At 53.9% G+C, this 16,447-nt stretch overlaps 2 protein-coding genes across 6 annotated transcripts; both read right to left on the reverse strand.

The window, feature by feature from the left end:
- Nucleotides 1-780: 780 nt before the first annotated feature.
- LOC311193068 (uncharacterized protein) lies at nucleotides 781-5,300 on the reverse strand. 3 transcript variants are annotated; one of them, XR_014617367.1, is made up of 5 exons: nucleotides 4,913-5,300; nucleotides 2,824-3,061; nucleotides 2,215-2,257; nucleotides 1,957-2,053; nucleotides 781-1,106 (listed from the first exon to the last, which is right to left on the reverse strand). XR_014617367.1 is itself a non-coding variant. In XM_084265792.1 (5 exons), the coding sequence occupies exons 1-5, from the start codon at nucleotides 5,148-5,150 to the stop codon at nucleotides 1,079-1,081; spliced, it is 453 nt and encodes a 150-aa protein (XP_084121918.1). In that variant the 5' UTR covers nucleotides 5,151-5,295; the 3' UTR covers nucleotides 781-1,078. The 3 variants fall into 3 exon arrangements, 1 of the variants encoding a protein (XP_084121918.1); XM_084265792.1 differs by having other exon boundaries at nucleotides 5,104-5,295; XR_014617366.1 differs by lacking the exon at nucleotides 2,215-2,257.
- Nucleotides 5,301-8,877: 3,577 nt separating this feature from the next.
- LOC311192027 (uncharacterized protein) lies at nucleotides 8,878-13,770 on the reverse strand. 3 transcript variants are annotated; one of them, XR_014617318.1, is made up of 5 exons: nucleotides 13,009-13,770; nucleotides 10,921-11,158; nucleotides 10,312-10,354; nucleotides 10,054-10,150; nucleotides 8,878-9,203 (listed from the first exon to the last, which is right to left on the reverse strand). XR_014617318.1 is itself a non-coding variant. In XM_084264407.1 (5 exons), exons 1-5 carry the CDS (start codon nucleotides 13,244-13,246, stop codon nucleotides 9,176-9,178), a joined length of 453 nt encoding a protein of 150 aa, XP_084120533.1. In that variant the 5' UTR covers nucleotides 13,247-13,769; the 3' UTR covers nucleotides 8,878-9,175. The 3 variants fall into 3 exon arrangements, 1 of the variants encoding a protein (XP_084120533.1); XM_084264407.1 differs by having other exon boundaries at nucleotides 13,200-13,769; XR_014617317.1 differs by lacking the exon at nucleotides 10,312-10,354.
- Nucleotides 13,771-16,447: the final 2,677 nt, after the last annotated feature.

The following is a 16,447-nucleotide window of genomic DNA, read 5'->3' on the forward strand; positions in this document are numbered from 1 at the left end:
GCGCTGCGCCACCCGGGCGCAGTACCGCTGCGTGTCCGCAAGGCGGCAGCACCGAGGACCCCCGTGTTCGAATCCCCGCTCGGGCCTTTCCGCCAGTGCTCGGGCCTTTCCGCCAGTGCTCGTATCTCTCCGCCTCTGCTCGTATCTCTCCGCCTCTGCTCGTATCTCTCCGCCTCTGCTCGGCCCTTTTCGGCTCCCCCTGCCCCACTAATTACCCGTCTGCCGCTGACCTGCGCTCATTAACAACCCCCCATCTCCTCCAGCGAATTCAACCCCCCTCCCAACCCTACTGCGACCCCTCTGAGAGCCCTCGAACCCCACCCTGGCCCCTGACCCCCTAGAAGACCCCCGAAGGAACCCCCAACACCCCAAAAATAGACCCTAGAGAGACCCCCCCAGAACCCCTCAGAGACACCCCCCCCCCCAAAGAGCCCCACCACGATCCCCTAAAAAGGCCCTTAGGGCCCCCCAACTCCCCAAAGAGCCCCCCCCAAAAAACCCAGACCCCCCAAACAGACCCCATAAAGAACCCTAACCACCCCCCAAAAAACCTGAGACTCCTTAAAGACGCCCCCAAGCCCCTCACATCCCCCCCAAAATGAGACCCCATAAAGATCCCCTCAAAGAACCCCACACCCCCCCCCTTAGAGAACCCCCCCCAAAAGCCCTAGACCCCACCAAAAAGAGACCCTGTAAAGACCCCATAGTCCCCCAAAAAGAGCCAACCGCCCTGACTCAGCTGCTGCCAGCCCCATCGATGGAAAGATGCCACAACAACAGTGGCCTTGGCCACGCTTTCTTGGAAACAACTGGTTCCCTCATCACCTCTGAATAATAAAAATTCTAAGGCATTTTACAACAATGTCCAATACAACAGTAAACTGCTGCCAAGTATAACCCAGAAAATTGTTAGCCGATTCTCCTCTGTCGAAACCGTTGCCAGCTTTGGGCTGAGATGCCTCCAAGGTTTGGTCACCTTCGTCTTCAGCCAACATTGCCAAGTCTCTTGGCTGTTCTTCTGGATCCCCTGGAAGAAGACTGGTGACTGCCTGGAGAAGTGACTCAATCTGCTCTTCTGTTAGTCTTTCCTCACTTTCTTCCCCCATCTGCAGGTCAAAAACCAATACATTGTTATTCAATCCATACTTCCTTCCTCAGCTCCAAACAGGAAGACTCAGCCCCAGTAAATACTGCTTTCAATGGATGCAAGACGTAGCCTGAACTCATCACAAAAGCATTTTACAAAGTGGAACTCTTGTAATATTTATAACAACACAAAACAAAAAAGCTCCCTTGTTAGCCACGACAGCTGGCATGCCACAGTGAGACCCTGCTTCTGTTACAAGGAGAACACCACGCTCAGAACAGGCTTTCCTCCTAAAGCCTCTCAGCCTAAGAAAAACCAAACCAAAATACCCAAAGAATTCCCACAAACTAGAAACCCCCACAAAGCCCAAAAACCAAAGAAGCCACAAACCCCCATTAAAGACACACACAAACCCCAGACCCCACAAGAAAAAGCTGCGGGAACTCAAAACACCACAGAAGCCCCTAGCCCTCCCCCAAACCCGCAACCCACAGAACCCCAAAGCCTTCAAAAGGCAGAGAACCAAAACCCCCCCTTAGAACCCCAGTTAAAAAAAACAAACCAACAGAAAAACCTCACAAGCCCACACTAACCCCACAAATCCCAGAGCCTGTAAAAAAACCAACCCACCCAACCCCTATAGCCACAAAAACCAGGAAAAAAAAAAAAAAATCAGTAAAACTACAAACACCTTACCAACCTCCTTGGCTCATTTTCTGAGAGGAGCCTGCACCAGCAGACAGACTAACACATTTTAATCCTAAACTCGGTTCTCTGCGTTCTTTCTCTGCCCCTTCTCTACATCCTTTTCTTTCAACTTCCTCTTCCTACCCACAAGGCTGTCTAAACCAATGGATAGAAACACTAACCCAGGTAACAGTACATCCAGTTCAGATAAAGGCAATGAAATCACCAGCGCCAATACTACGACCTTCTTACAGGTACCACAAGCTCCCAAGAACTCACCTGTAACAGGAAAAGAGGAGAAACCATAGAGACCTTAAATGCAATACGCCAAAACCCGAAAGAGACTTATTCTTGTATATTGAATGTTAAAATCACATGCATAATTACTGAATTCTTTACAGCTGAAAAAATATTTTTAGAAGACGACCCTGACAGCCTACCTGCAACTGCTGCAAGATGTCTATAATAAACCCCCACAATTTTCTGTAATTAAAAACAAAACAAAACAAAAAAAAAAAACAGGAAAGAATGCAATCAATCATCCAGGTAATTCTGAGTTAACTGATGCCCTGAATGGGACAAGTCGAACCCAAGCTAACACCAGCCAGTTTACTGCAATGCTTGTCTAGCATACACATATATAAATCAAAATGACATGTGGCTAGAGGCCAGGTGCAAAAAAAAATAAGACATTTGCACACCACAGCAGACAACCTGCCGAGGGCCACGATATGATATGCTGCAGCAGAGTCTTGTGGCTGTTCGCTCAAACACGCTGGTGGAATAGTCTGCATAACCGGCCCTGGGCACGATTTACATGGGGTTTTCTAAGCTATGCCTGATGTGGCTAAGGGATTTTTACTGGGCAATCCTGGTTTAAGACCAGTCTCGGCTCCTAAGGAATGCCAGCCAACAAAGATGTTTTCAGCCGTTAACAAGAGGAACAGAAATCCAACGACGAGCTGCTGCTTTTAAAACGTGGAGTCATCATTGTGACAAATGGCACCACACAGATCTCTGTTAACACATTTGTAGACAAAGTGGAAGACCTGGGGTTGGGGACAGCTGTGCAACTCAGCCTTCATTTCCCGAGGGCAGGTATGCTCCGTCAGCTGCTGCCAGGTGTCGTCGACAACAAGAAACGGGCTGCACTCTGCCGGCTTGTCCACCTCGAACTTCTCAGCGCAGAGCTGGCGAACATCTTCGGTGCTTATAGACAGTCTCACCAGGAAAGATCTTTCCTGTACATCCACAGTACACTCCCTGGAACGCAACATGAAGGTGGTTCTGTAGAATGAGAAAACACACATCAGCAACTCAAAAACCCCAACAGCTGAAGCGTCAGCAACAAACCTGTCCCCACACTGAGACTCACCCCCGCGATTCCCACGCCCGACAGCCACCTCGCCAACTGCAATACTGGTGGCAAAACTGTGGCAAGCGGAACAGAAATTCCTAAGCCAACACCCTCCTTTCCTCATATTACACTCTAACCCTGCAATTACAGCCAAACAGGACTTGTCCTGCCGAGCAAAACCAGGAAACAAAATGCAGTGAGGCTAAGCAATGTCTGAGGCAGCAGGGTCGAGAGATGGTGCTGCTGCACTACTGCCACAAAACAGGCACCTCCTATGGCCGTGTCAGTCAGAAGGAATAAGAAAAAAGCCTCTGCCAGTGGCAGCAAACGGTGCTGATCCCCAAGTTACTGCGTGATAAGCCATCTGCATTCTTATGCTGCAGCACGCAAAGTGTTTTAGGGTGCTTCAGTCCAGTCAGGACGCTTTCATTGCATTAAACCGGTGACAATCTGGGGTCCGAGCCCGATTTAACCGGCTTTCCCATGACAGCTTTTTTTCTTTTTTACAGTAAGGCTTAGAGGGAAGCAGAAAGAAAGCTTCCTCGGCAACATTAGGCTAAACCCTAATGGCAAAAGCCTCGTGGCAAAAGCTGGACCTTTTTTCTGTGTTGAAACTGACATGTTCTTACAACTCCGATAACGTGGAAAAAGTCTAAGTGCACCCTACAAGGAAATGCAGTTCTACCTTTCAGAAAGCATTTAAAGAGGAAAAAAAACCAAGCAACAACTGGGGGAAAAGCAACCACAAACATCTTTTGAACACATGAACAAAGCAAGCTGCTGTAGTGTGCTTTTTTTAAAAAAAAAAAGACATTAACTGTGGTTACAGACTGAAAAAGATACAATTAAAGGAAGTGGAAAAATGGCACAGTGAGAAAGACCTGTTTATCAACTCAGCGGGTGCCAATGTCTGTATGCTAAACCAATCAGGCACGCTAAATCACAATGGCAAAGATGTACATTGCACAAAAGCAAGCCAGCAAAAGCTACCATTGAGAAGGTGGTTCTACCACTTAAGTTCCAAGAAGCACTCTTATCTTTAACAAAGTATTTTTACAGCTTGCAAACTGAAACACTGAAGCTTTGCAGCAGCATTTAAACGAGGTCAGGACTGACCCTGACGAAACAGGGCCTATCCCTTTCTGTTACCGGTGTGAAGCAATTATGAAAAATCAGCCCTAGAGGAGGAAAATCAAGCTGCAGTTTTAGTTCCTAATGTATGTAACACACAGATGTTTTTAAAAGCACGCGCTTTAGACAGACGGGACTGCTTCGAGAAGAGGCTGAAGCTCCCACAAGCACTCCTAACATATACTAAGTATCAAAGTTATTTATGGAGCGGCAGAAAATTGTACTCAATCATCCTCACAATATGGCATTTTTTGCCTTTTCATCCTAGAGACGGAGGGAGGATGAAGGCCTTCCGGGGTCCGAGAGCTGATAAAACTGCAGGAGCCCATCACAAGTGTAGCTACCACATTGTTAAGTCACGATGACTCCCCCTGCTCGATCGAAAATATCTCACCTCATAAGGCAGAGTCCATCAGTAGATTCCCAGGTCACACAGGCCTGCACTCTGCAAGCTGAACAGCTTTCTGTACTTCCACTTTACAGTGGAACCATGAGACTCTCTTGTTATGCTACTGATGTTGCCAACTTTAGGACCACCCTTGGATGGATTTCTACTCCAACAATGTCATCAAAATCTGCGCTGTGAAGAAGAACCCACCTTCCCTAGTCCTTTGCTTCATTTTGAGAAAAATAAACGAATGACAGGTTACCTTCTCCATGCAGAAAACACAGACCCATCGATTCCACCACGTACTCAACTTCAGTATCCAGCTCCAGCATGTCACACCTACTCACCCAGTGTGATAACACAGTCAAGAAGTCATCATTTTCATTCAGCCTCCCTGAGACAAAGGGAATAGAGACAGTCAGAGACAAACTGCGCTTTCCTTACCAGCCTCACCGTTTGAAAGGAAAGTGTTGCTTCGCTGCCTTCGCTGAGAAGTACATCTGTATTACTCTAGATCCTCCTGTAACCAGTGCGCAGCAAAGTGGGTGTCACCTGACACTGGCTGGACAGGACGCCAATGCCAGCTTCGTCCCATACTCTCTAGCGAGCGCAAATCTGACGATGCACACTTTGAGGCGTGCTCTCCTCAGGCAGCAACTCTGTCTTCTGCAGGATCTGCTGGAGATGCCCCTCGTTTCATGAACTGCTGCCAACAGCACCTGCATTTATGGAGAATAAAGCATATTCAAGGGTCAGCTTGCTGCCTGGGACAGTGAGATATAGAATGAAAAAAAAAAAAAGAACACCAGACAACAGGCTAGAGAAATTTTTGGAGAAAACAAGACAGGTGCAGATCACGACAAAGAGATGGAAAAGGAAAGTAACTGCAGTGGCCTGCAGGACAGAGATGGAAGACGAAAAAAGGAGGAAGAGAAAGCAGGAAAAAAGCACAGAGAGAAAAAGAAAAAGGAGAGGGAGATGAAGAAAGAGAAAGGGAGAGAAGAAAAGGGAGCAGGACAGTAGAATAGAGAAGTACAGGCAAGGGGAAGAAAAAAAAAAAAAAATCAGAGGAGTAGTAAGAAAGGGCAGGGGTCAGTGGAGGGCTGGGAAGGACCAAGACTCACAAGAAGGACAACAGGTTCTGGATGGGTAACCACCCAACTCTTAAACTTTTGGGGACTTAATGGGTACAAGGTATCCAAGAAGAAAGCTCAAATAGCAAGCCAAACAGTAATGTCTCCAATGGGCTTGGACATTTCACAAGGGCAACAAAGGCTGACAAGGAAACAAAAGGCAGAGCAGAACCTGTGCTCCATTTTCATTTACCATAAAAAATTATAGAAACCCTGCGAGCCACGGAACCCCCAAAAACCCAATTAAAACCACAAAAGAAACCCAAACCAGAAAACCAACAAAAGACCAGAGCAAAATAACCACCGAGCCGAAGAAACCAGCAAACCCGGAAACCCCAGACACCACAAGAACCCCCGATAACCACTGAACGCCACAGCAGCCACAAGAGAAGCCCTAAGCCCTCCTCTGCCAAAACAGCCCCGCCAGACAGAAAACCCACAAGCCGCAACTAGAGAGAGACACAGACCCACGCAAACCCCCAAATCCCCCCAAACCTGCCAGCCCCGCGGCCCGGACACGCTCAGACTGACCGGAAGAGTCCAGTCGCGCCCCGCCCCGCCGGCCCCTTCGGTGCCCCGTGTCTCCCGTGCCGGCTGCTCGGGGAACGGGAGCTCTGGCCCGGCCGCACCCCCGAGCCCCCGCCGCGACCCCCTCCGCGCACTGCCCGCGCGGCGCGGAGCCCCCCCCTCCCGGCCCAGACACCCCGCCGGACGCCGCGGAGACACGTCCCGGCACGGACCGGCGCCGGCAGAAGGCCGGCCGCGGCTGGGGGGGGGTGGAAGGCGCGGCGCCTCGCCGCCCGCGCGCCCCGCACCGACCCCCGGCCCGCCGCGACCACTCGCGCCGCGACCCGCCGACCGCCCGGCCCCGGCCGACCCCGCGACGGGCGGCGGAACCGGAGCCTCACCGGGAGGGAGCGCCGGCATCCCGACGGGCCCCCTCATCGCCCCGGAAAGCACGGGCAGGCTCCTCGTGGCAGCTCCGCGGTTATACTGCCCGGAAAGGAGCGGGGCATGCCGGGATATACTGCCCCGGAAAGGAGCGGGGCATGCCGGGATATACTCCCCCGCAAGGGAGCGGGGCATGCCGGGATACATTCCAGTGCGGCTCCGGCGGAAAAATGGCCGCCGGAGGACTTCCGGGCATGGCGGCGCCCATCTCCGTACGGCTCCGGCGGTTAAATGGCGACCGAGGGGCTTACGGGCATGGCGGCGCCCATCTCCGTGCGGCTCCGGCGAAAAAATGGCCGCCGGAGGACTTCCGGGCATGGCGGCGCCCATCTCCGTACGGCTCCGGCGGTTAAATGGCGACCGAGGGGCTTCCGGGCATGGCGGCGCCCATCTCCGTGCGGCTACGGCGGAAAAATGGCCGCCGGGGGGCTTCCGGGCATGGCGGCGCCCATCTCCGTGCGGCTCCGGCGGTTAAAAGGCGGCCGGGGGGCTGCCGAGCATGGCGGCGCCCATCTCCGTGCGGCTCCGACGGAAAAATGGCCGCCGGGGGGCTTCCGGGCCCCCGTTTGGGGGCGCGAGCTTGGGGGGGGGCTACACAGCACAGCTGCCCCGTTCGGGAAGCTAAGCAGGGACCAGTTCGGTCAGCGCCCGGATGGGCGACCTCACCCCGTCTTCGAATCCCCGCACCTAACAGTGCCCCCGCCACGTGCGCCCCTCCTCCCAAAATCTGACCCCCCCCGAGGGAGTCCCATCACCTTCGAGGGTTCCCCGGACCTGACAGTGCCCCGGCCGACCCCGCGACGGGCGAAGGAAACCCCGCCTCACCGGGAGGGAACTTTCGGAACGCTGCGGCTTCCGTGCGCTGCGCCACCCGGGCGCAGTACCGCTGCGTGTCCGCAAGGCGGCAGCACCGAGCGATCCCGCGAGGGGGGGGGGGGGTACCGGCGCCTCTCCGGGAGGGAGCGTCCGGTGACCTCACAGCTTCCCCGTCCGGGAAGCTAAGCAGGTACCAGCTCGGTCAGCGCCCGGATGGGCGACCTCACCCCGTGTTCGAATCCCCGCACATGACAGTGACCCCACCCCCCGCGCGCCCCCTCCCAAAATCTGCCCCCCCGAGGGAGTCCCATCGCCTTCGGGGGTTCCCCGGACCTGACAGTGCCCCGGCCGACCCCGCGACGGGCGGCGGAACCCCCCCCCTCACCGGGAGGGAGCGGCCGCCCCGCAATGGCGGCGTCCCTCGTTAAAGCGCCCTGCCGCTCGCGCTGCGCCGCCCGGCCGCAGTCCGCACGCAGCGGGCTCTGCGCGCACCCGCGCAGGAACGCGGCGAGTGTGCACGGAGGCAGCAGAACGCGGCGGCTTCCGTGCGCTGCGCCACCCGGGCGCAGTACCGCTGCGTGTCCGCAAGGCGGCAGCACCGAGGACCCCCGTGTTCGAATCCCCGCTCGGGCCTTTCCGCCAGTGCTCGGGCCTTTCCGCCAGTGCTCGTATCTCTCCGCCTCTGCTCGTATCTCTCCGCCTCTGCTCGTATCTCTCCGCCTCTGCTCGGCCCTTTTCGGCTCCCCCTGCCCCACTAATTACCCGTCTGCCGCTGACCTGCGCTCATTAACAACCCCCCATCTCCTCCAGCGAATTCAACCCCCCTCCCAACCCTACTGCGACCCCTCTGAGAGCCCTCGAACCCCACCCTGGCCCCTGACCCCCTAGAAGACCCCCGAAGGAACCCCCAACACCCCAAAAATAGACCCTAGAGAGACCCCCCCAGAACCCCTCAGAGACACCCCCCCCCCCAAAGAGCCCCACCACGATCCCCTAAAAAGGCCCTTAGGGCCCCCCAACTCCCCAAAGAGCCCCCCCCAAAAAACCCAGACCCCCCAAACAGACCCCATAAAGAACCCTAACCACCCCCCAAAAAACCTGAGACTCCTTAAAGACGCCCCCAAGCCCCTCACATCCCCCCCAAAATGAGACCCCATAAAGATCCCCTCAAAGAACCCCACACCCCCCCCCTTAGAGAACCCCCCCCAAAAGCCCTAGACCCCACCAAAAAGAGACCCTGTAAAGACCCCATAGTCCCCCAAAAAGAGCCAACCGCCCTGACTCAGCTGCTGCCAGCCCCATCGATGGAAAGATGCCACAACAACAGTGGCCTTGGCCACGCTTTCTTGGAAACAACTGGTTCCCTCATCACCTCTGAATAATAAAAATTCTAAGGCATTTTACAACAATGTCCAATACAACAGTAAACTGCTGCCAAGTATAACCCAGAAAATTGTTAGCCGATTCTCCTCTGTCGAAACCGTTGCCAGCTTTGGGCTGAGATGCCTCCAAGGTTTGGTCACCTTCGTCTTCAGCCAACATTGCCAAGTCTCTTGGCTGTTCTTCTGGATCCCCTGGAAGAAGACTGGTGACTGCCTGGAGAAGTGACTCAATCTGCTCTTCTGTTAGTCTTTCCTCACTTTCTTCCCCCATCTGCAGGTCAAAAACCAATACATTGTTATTCAATCCATACTTCCTTCCTCAGCTCCAAACAGGAAGACTCAGCCCCAGTAAATACTGCTTTCAATGGATGCAAGACGTAGCCTGAACTCATCACAAAAGCATTTTACAAAGTGGAACTCTTGTAATATTTATAACAACACAAAACAAAAAAGCTCCCTTGTTAGCCACGACAGCTGGCATGCCACAGTGAGACCCTGCTTCTGTTACAAGGAGAACACCACGCTCAGAACAGGCTTTCCTCCTAAAGCCTCTCAGCCTAAGAAAAACCAAACCAAAATACCCAAAGAATTCCCACAAACTAGAAACCCCCACAAAGCCCAAAAACCAAAGAAGCCACAAACCCCCATTAAAGACACACACAAACCCCAGACCCCACAAGAAAAAGCTGCGGGAACTCAAAACACCACAGAAGCCCCTAGCCCTCCCCCAAACCCGCAACCCACAGAACCCCAAAGCCTTCAAAAGGCAGAGAACCAAAACCCCCCCTTAGAACCCCAGTTAAAAAAAACAAACCAACAGAAAAACCTCACAAGCCCACACTAACCCCACAAATCCCAGAGCCTGTAAAAAAACCAACCCACCCAACCCCTATAGCCACAAAAACCAGGAAAAAAAAAAAAAAATCAGTAAAACTACAAACACCTTACCAACCTCCTTGGCTCATTTTCTGAGAGGAGCCTGCACCAGCAGACAGACTAACACATTTTAATCCTAAACTCGGTTCTCTGCGTTCTTTCTCTGCCCCTTCTCTACATCCTTTTCTTTCAACTTCCTCTTCCTACCCACAAGGCTGTCTAAACCAATGGATAGAAACACTAACCCAGGTAACAGTACATCCAGTTCAGATAAAGGCAATGAAATCACCAGCGCCAATACTACGACCTTCTTACAGGTACCACAAGCTCCCAAGAACTCACCTGTAACAGGAAAAGAGGAGAAACCATAGAGACCTTAAATGCAATACGCCAAAACCCGAAAGAGACTTATTCTTGTATATTGAATGTTAAAATCACATGCATAATTACTGAATTCTTTACAGCTGAAAAAATATTTTTAGAAGACGACCCTGACAGCCTACCTGCAACTGCTGCAAGATGTCTATAATAAACCCCCACAATTTTCTGTAATTAAAAACAAAACAAAACAAAAAAAAAAAACAGGAAAGAATGCAATCAATCATCCAGGTAATTCTGAGTTAACTGATGCCCTGAATGGGACAAGTCGAACCCAAGCTAACACCAGCCAGTTTACTGCAATGCTTGTCTAGCATACACATATATAAATCAAAATGACATGTGGCTAGAGGCCAGGTGCAAAAAAAAATAAGACATTTGCACACCACAGCAGACAACCTGCCGAGGGCCACGATATGATATGCTGCAGCAGAGTCTTGTGGCTGTTCGCTCAAACACGCTGGTGGAATAGTCTGCATAACCGGCCCTGGGCACGATTTACATGGGGTTTTCTAAGCTATGCCTGATGTGGCTAAGGGATTTTTACTGGGCAATCCTGGTTTAAGACCAGTCTCGGCTCCTAAGGAATGCCAGCCAACAAAGATGTTTTCAGCCGTTAACAAGAGGAACAGAAATCCAACGACGAGCTGCTGCTTTTAAAACGTGGAGTCATCATTGTGACAAATGGCACCACACAGATCTCTGTTAACACATTTGTAGACAAAGTGGAAGACCTGGGGTTGGGGACAGCTGTGCAACTCAGCCTTCATTTCCCGAGGGCAGGTATGCTCCGTCAGCTGCTGCCAGGTGTCGTCGACAACAAGAAACGGGCTGCACTCTGCCGGCTTGTCCACCTCGAACTTCTCAGCGCAGAGCTGGCGAACATCTTCGGTGCTTATAGACAGTCTCACCAGGAAAGATCTTTCCTGTACATCCACAGTACACTCCCTGGAACGCAACATGAAGGTGGTTCTGTAGAATGAGAAAACACACATCAGCAACTCAAAAACCCCAACAGCTGAAGCGTCAGCAACAAACCTGTCCCCACACTGAGACTCACCCCCGCGATTCCCACGCCCGACAGCCACCTCGCCAACTGCAATACTGGTGGCAAAACTGTGGCAAGCGGAACAGAAATTCCTAAGCCAACACCCTCCTTTCCTCATATTACACTCTAACCCTGCAATTACAGCCAAACAGGACTTGTCCTGCCGAGCAAAACCAGGAAACAAAATGCAGTGAGGCTAAGCAATGTCTGAGGCAGCAGGGTCGAGAGATGGTGCTGCTGCACTACTGCCACAAAACAGGCACCTCCTATGGCCGTGTCAGTCAGAAGGAATAAGAAAAAAGCCTCTGCCAGTGGCAGCAAACGGTGCTGATCCCCAAGTTACTGCGTGATAAGCCATCTGCATTCTTATGCTGCAGCACGCAAAGTGTTTTAGGGTGCTTCAGTCCAGTCAGGACGCTTTCATTGCATTAAACCGGTGACAATCTGGGGTCCGAGCCCGATTTAACCGGCTTTCCCATGACAGCTTTTTTTCTTTTTTACAGTAAGGCTTAGAGGGAAGCAGAAAGAAAGCTTCCTCGGCAACATTAGGCTAAACCCTAATGGCAAAAGCCTCGTGGCAAAAGCTGGACCTTTTTTCTGTGTTGAAACTGACATGTTCTTACAACTCCGATAACGTGGAAAAAGTCTAAGTGCACCCTACAAGGAAATGCAGTTCTACCTTTCAGAAAGCATTTAAAGAGGAAAAAAAACCAAGCAACAACTGGGGGAAAAGCAACCACAAACATCTTTTGAACACATGAACAAAGCAAGCTGCTGTAGTGTGCTTTTTTTAAAAAAAAAAGACATTAACTGTGGTTACAGACTGAAAAAGATACAATTAAAGGAAGTGGAAAAATGGCACAGTGAGAAAGACCTGTTTATCAACTCAGCGGGTGCCAATGTCTGTATGCTAAACCAATCAGGCACGCTAAATCACAATGGCAAAGATGTACATTGCACAAAAGCAAGCCAGCAAAAGCTACCATTGAGAAGGTGGTTCTACCACTTAAGTTCCAAGAAGCACTCTTATCTTTAACAAAGTATTTTTACAGCTTGCAAACTGAAACACTGAAGCTTTGCAGCAGCATTTAAACGAGGTCAGGACTGACCCTGACGAAACAGGGCCTATCCGTTTCTGTTACCGGTGTGAAGCAATTATGAAAAATCAGCCCTAGAGGAGGAAAATCAAGCTGCAGTTTTAGTTCCTAATGTATGTAACACACAGATGTTTTTAAAAGCACGCGCTTTAGACAGACGGGACTGCTTCGAGAAGAGGCTGAAGCTCCCACAAGCACTCCTAACATATACTAAGTATCAAAGTTATTTATGGAGCGGCAGAAAATTGTACTCAATCATCCTCACAATATGGCATTTTTTGCCTTTTCATCCTAGAGACGGAGGGAGGATGAAGGCCTTCCGGGGTCCGAGAGCTGATAAAACTGCAGGAGCCCATCACAAGTGTAGCTACCACATTGTTAAGTCACGATGACTCCCCCTGCTCGATCGAAAATATCTCACCTCATAAGGCAGAGTCCATCAGTAGATTCCCAGGTCACACAGGCCTGCACTCTGCAAGCTGAACAGCTTTCTGTACTTCCACTTTACAGTGGAACCATGAGACTCTCTTGTTATGCTACTGATGTTGCCAACTTTAGGACCACCCTTGGATGGATTTCTACTCCAACAATGTCATCAAAATCTGCGCTGTGAAGAAGAACCCACCTTCCCTAGTCCTTTGCTTCATTTTGAGAAAAATAAACGAATGACAGGTTACCTTCTCCATGCAGAAAACACAGACCCATCGATTCCACCACGTACTCAACTTCAGTATCCAGCTCCAGCATGTCACACCTACTCACCCAGTGTGATAACACAGTCAAGAAGTCATCATTTTCATTCAGCCTCCCTGAGACAAAGGGAATAGAGACAGTCAGAGACAAACTGCGCTTTCCTTACCAGCCTCACCGTTTGAAAGGAAAGTGTTGCTTCGCTGCCTTCGCTGAGAAGTACATCTGTATTACTCTAGATCCTCCTGTAACCAGTGCGCAGCAAAGTGGGTGTCACCTGACACTGGCTGGACAGGACGCCAATGCCAGCTTCGTCCCATACTCTCTAGCGAGCGCAAATCTGACGATGCACACTTTGAGGCGTGCTCTCCTCAGGCAGCAACTCTGTCTTCTGCAGGATCTGCTGGAGATGCCCCTCGTTTCATGAACTGCTGCCAACAGCACCTGCATTTATGGAGAATAAAGCATATTCAAGGGCCAGCTTGCTGCCTGGGACAGTGAGATATAGAATGAAAAAAAAAAAAAGAACACCAGACAACAGGCTAGAGAAATTTTTGGAGAAAACAAGACAGGTGCAGATCACGACAAAGAGATGGAAAAGGAAAGTAACTGCAGTGGCCTGCAGGACAGAGATGGAAGACGAAAAAAGGAGGAAGAGAAAGCAGGAAAAAAGCACAGAGAGAAAAAGAAAAAGGAGAGGGAGATGAAGAAAGAGAAAGGGAGAGAAGAAAAGGGAGCAGGACAGTAGAATAGAGAAGTACAGGCAAGGGGAAGAAAAAAAAAAAAAAAATCAGAGGAGTAGTAAGAAAGGGCAGGGGTCAGTGGAGGGCTGGGAAGGACCAAGACTCACAAGAAGGACAACAGGTTCTGGATGGGTAACCACCCAACTCTTAAACTTTTGGGGACTTAATGGGTACAAGGTATCCAAGAAGAAAGCTCAAATAGCAAGCCAAACAGTAATGTCTCCAATGGGCTTGGACATTTCACAAGGGCAACAAAGGCTGACAAGGAAACAAAAGGCAGAGCAGAACCTGTGCTCCATTTTCATTTACCATAAAAAATTATAGAAACCCTGCGAGCCACGGAACCCCCAAAAACCCAATTAAAACCACAAAAGAAACCCAAACCAGAAAACCAACAAAAGACCAGAGCAAAATAACCACCGAGCCGAAGAAACCAGCAAACCCGGAAACCCCAGACACCACAAGAACCCCCGATAACCACTGAACGCCACAGCAGCCACAAGAGAAGCCCTAAGCCCTCCTCTGCCAAAACAGCCCCGCCAGACAGAAAACCCACAAGCCGCAACTAGAGAGAGACACAGACCCACGCAAACCCCCAAATCCCCCCAAACCTGCCAGCCCCGCGGCCCGGACACGCTCAGACTGACCGGAAGAGTCCAGTCGCGCCCCGCCCCGCCGGCCCCTTCGGTGCCCCGTGTCTCCCGTGCCGGCTGCTCGGGGAACGGGAGCTCTGGCCCGGCCGCACCCCCGAGCCCCCGCCGCGACCCCCTCCGCGCACTGCCCGCGCGGCGCGGAGCCCCCCCTCCCGGCCCAGACACCCCGCCGGACGCCGCGGAGACACGTCCCGGCACGGACCGGCGCCGGCAGAAGGCCGGCCGCGGCTGGGGGAGGGTGGAAGGCGCGGCGCCTCGCCGCCCGCGCGCCCCGCACCGACCCCCGGCCCGCCGCGACCACTCGCGCCGCGACCCGCCGACCGCCCGGCCCCGGCCGACCCCGCGACGGGCGGCGGAACCGGAGCCTCACCGGGAGGGAGCGCCGGCATCCCGACGGGCCCCCTCATCGCCCCGGAAAGCACGGGCAGGCTCCTCGTGGCAGCTCCGCGGTTATACTGCCCGGAAAGGAGCGGGGCATGCCGGGATATACTGCCCCGGAAAGGAGCGGGGCATGCCGGGATATACTCCCCCGCAAGGGAGCGGGGCATGCCGGGATACATTCCAGTGCGGCTCCGGCGGAAAAATGGCCGCCGGAGGACTTCCGGGCATGGCGGCGCCCATCTCCGTACGGCTCCGGCGGTTAAATGGCGACCGAGGGGCTTACGGGCATGGCGGCGCCCATCTCCGTGCGGCTCCGGCGGAAAAATGGCCGCCGGAGGACTTCCGGGCATGGCGGCGCCCATCTCCGTACGGCTCCGGCGGTTAAATGGCGACCGAGGGGCTTCCGGGCATGGCGGCGCCCATCTCCGTGCGGCTACGGCGGAAAAATGGCCGCCGGGGGGCTTCCGGGCATGGCGGCGCCCATCTCCGTGCGGCTCCGGCGGTTAAAAGGCGGCCGGGGGGCTGCCGAGCATGGCGGCGCCCATCTCCGTGCGGCTCCGACGGAAAAATGGCCGCCGGGGGGCTTCCGGGCCCCCGTTTGGGGGCGCGAGCTTGGGGGGGGGCTACACAGCACAGCTGCCCCGTTCGGGAAGCTAAGCAGGGACCAGTTCGGTCAGCGCCCGGATGGGCGACCTCACCCCGTCTTCGAATCCCCGCACCTAACAGTGCCCCCGCCACGTGCGCCCCTCCTCCCAAAATCTGACCCCCCCCGAGGGAGTCCCATCACCTTCGAGGGTTCCCCGGACCTGACAGTGCCCCGGCCGACCCCGCGACGGGCGAAGGAAACCCCGCCTCACCGGGAGGGAACTTTCGGAACGCTGCGGCTTCCGTGCGCTGCGCCACCCGGGCGCAGTACCGCTGCGTGTCCGCAAGGCGGCAGCACCGAGCGATCCCGCGGGGGGGGGGGGGGGTACCGGCGCCTCTCCGGGAGGGAGCGTCCGGTGACCTCACAGCTTCCCCGTCCGGGAAGCTAAGCAGGTACCAGCTCGGTCAGCGCCCGGATGGGCGACCTCACCCCGTGTTCGAATCCCCGCACATGACAGTGACCCCACCCCCCGCGCGCCCCCTCCCAAAATCTGCCCCCCCGAGGGAGTCCCATCGCCTTCGGGGGTTCCCCGGACCTGACAGTGCCCCGGCCGACCCCGCGACGGGCGGCGGAACCCCCCCCCTCACCGGGAGGGAGCGGCCGCCCCGCAATGGCGGCGTCCCTCGTTAAAGCGCCCTGCCGCTCGCGCTGCGCCGCCCGGCCGCAGTCCGCACGCAGCGGGCTCTGCGCGCACCCGCGCAGGAACGCGGCGAGTGTGCACGGAGGCAGCAGAACGCGGCGGCTTCCGTGCGCTGCGCCACCCGGGCGCAGTACCGCTGCGTGTCCGCAAGGCGGCAGCACCGAGGACCCCCGTGTTCGAATCCCCGCTCGGGCCTTTCCGCCAGTGCTCGGGCCTTTCCGCCAGTGCTCGTATCTCTCCGCCAGTGCTCGTATCTCTCCGCCTCTGCTCGTATCTCTCCGCCTCTGCTCGTATCTCTCCGCCTCTGCTCGGCCCTTTTCGGCTCCCCCTGCCCCACTAATTACCCGTCTGCCGCTGACCTGC

This window comes from Gallinula chloropus (genome assembly GCF_964237585.1).
Source record: "Gallinula chloropus genome assembly, chromosome: 5".
NCBI classification, from domain to species: Eukaryota; Metazoa; Chordata; class Aves; order Gruiformes; family Rallidae; genus Gallinula; species Gallinula chloropus.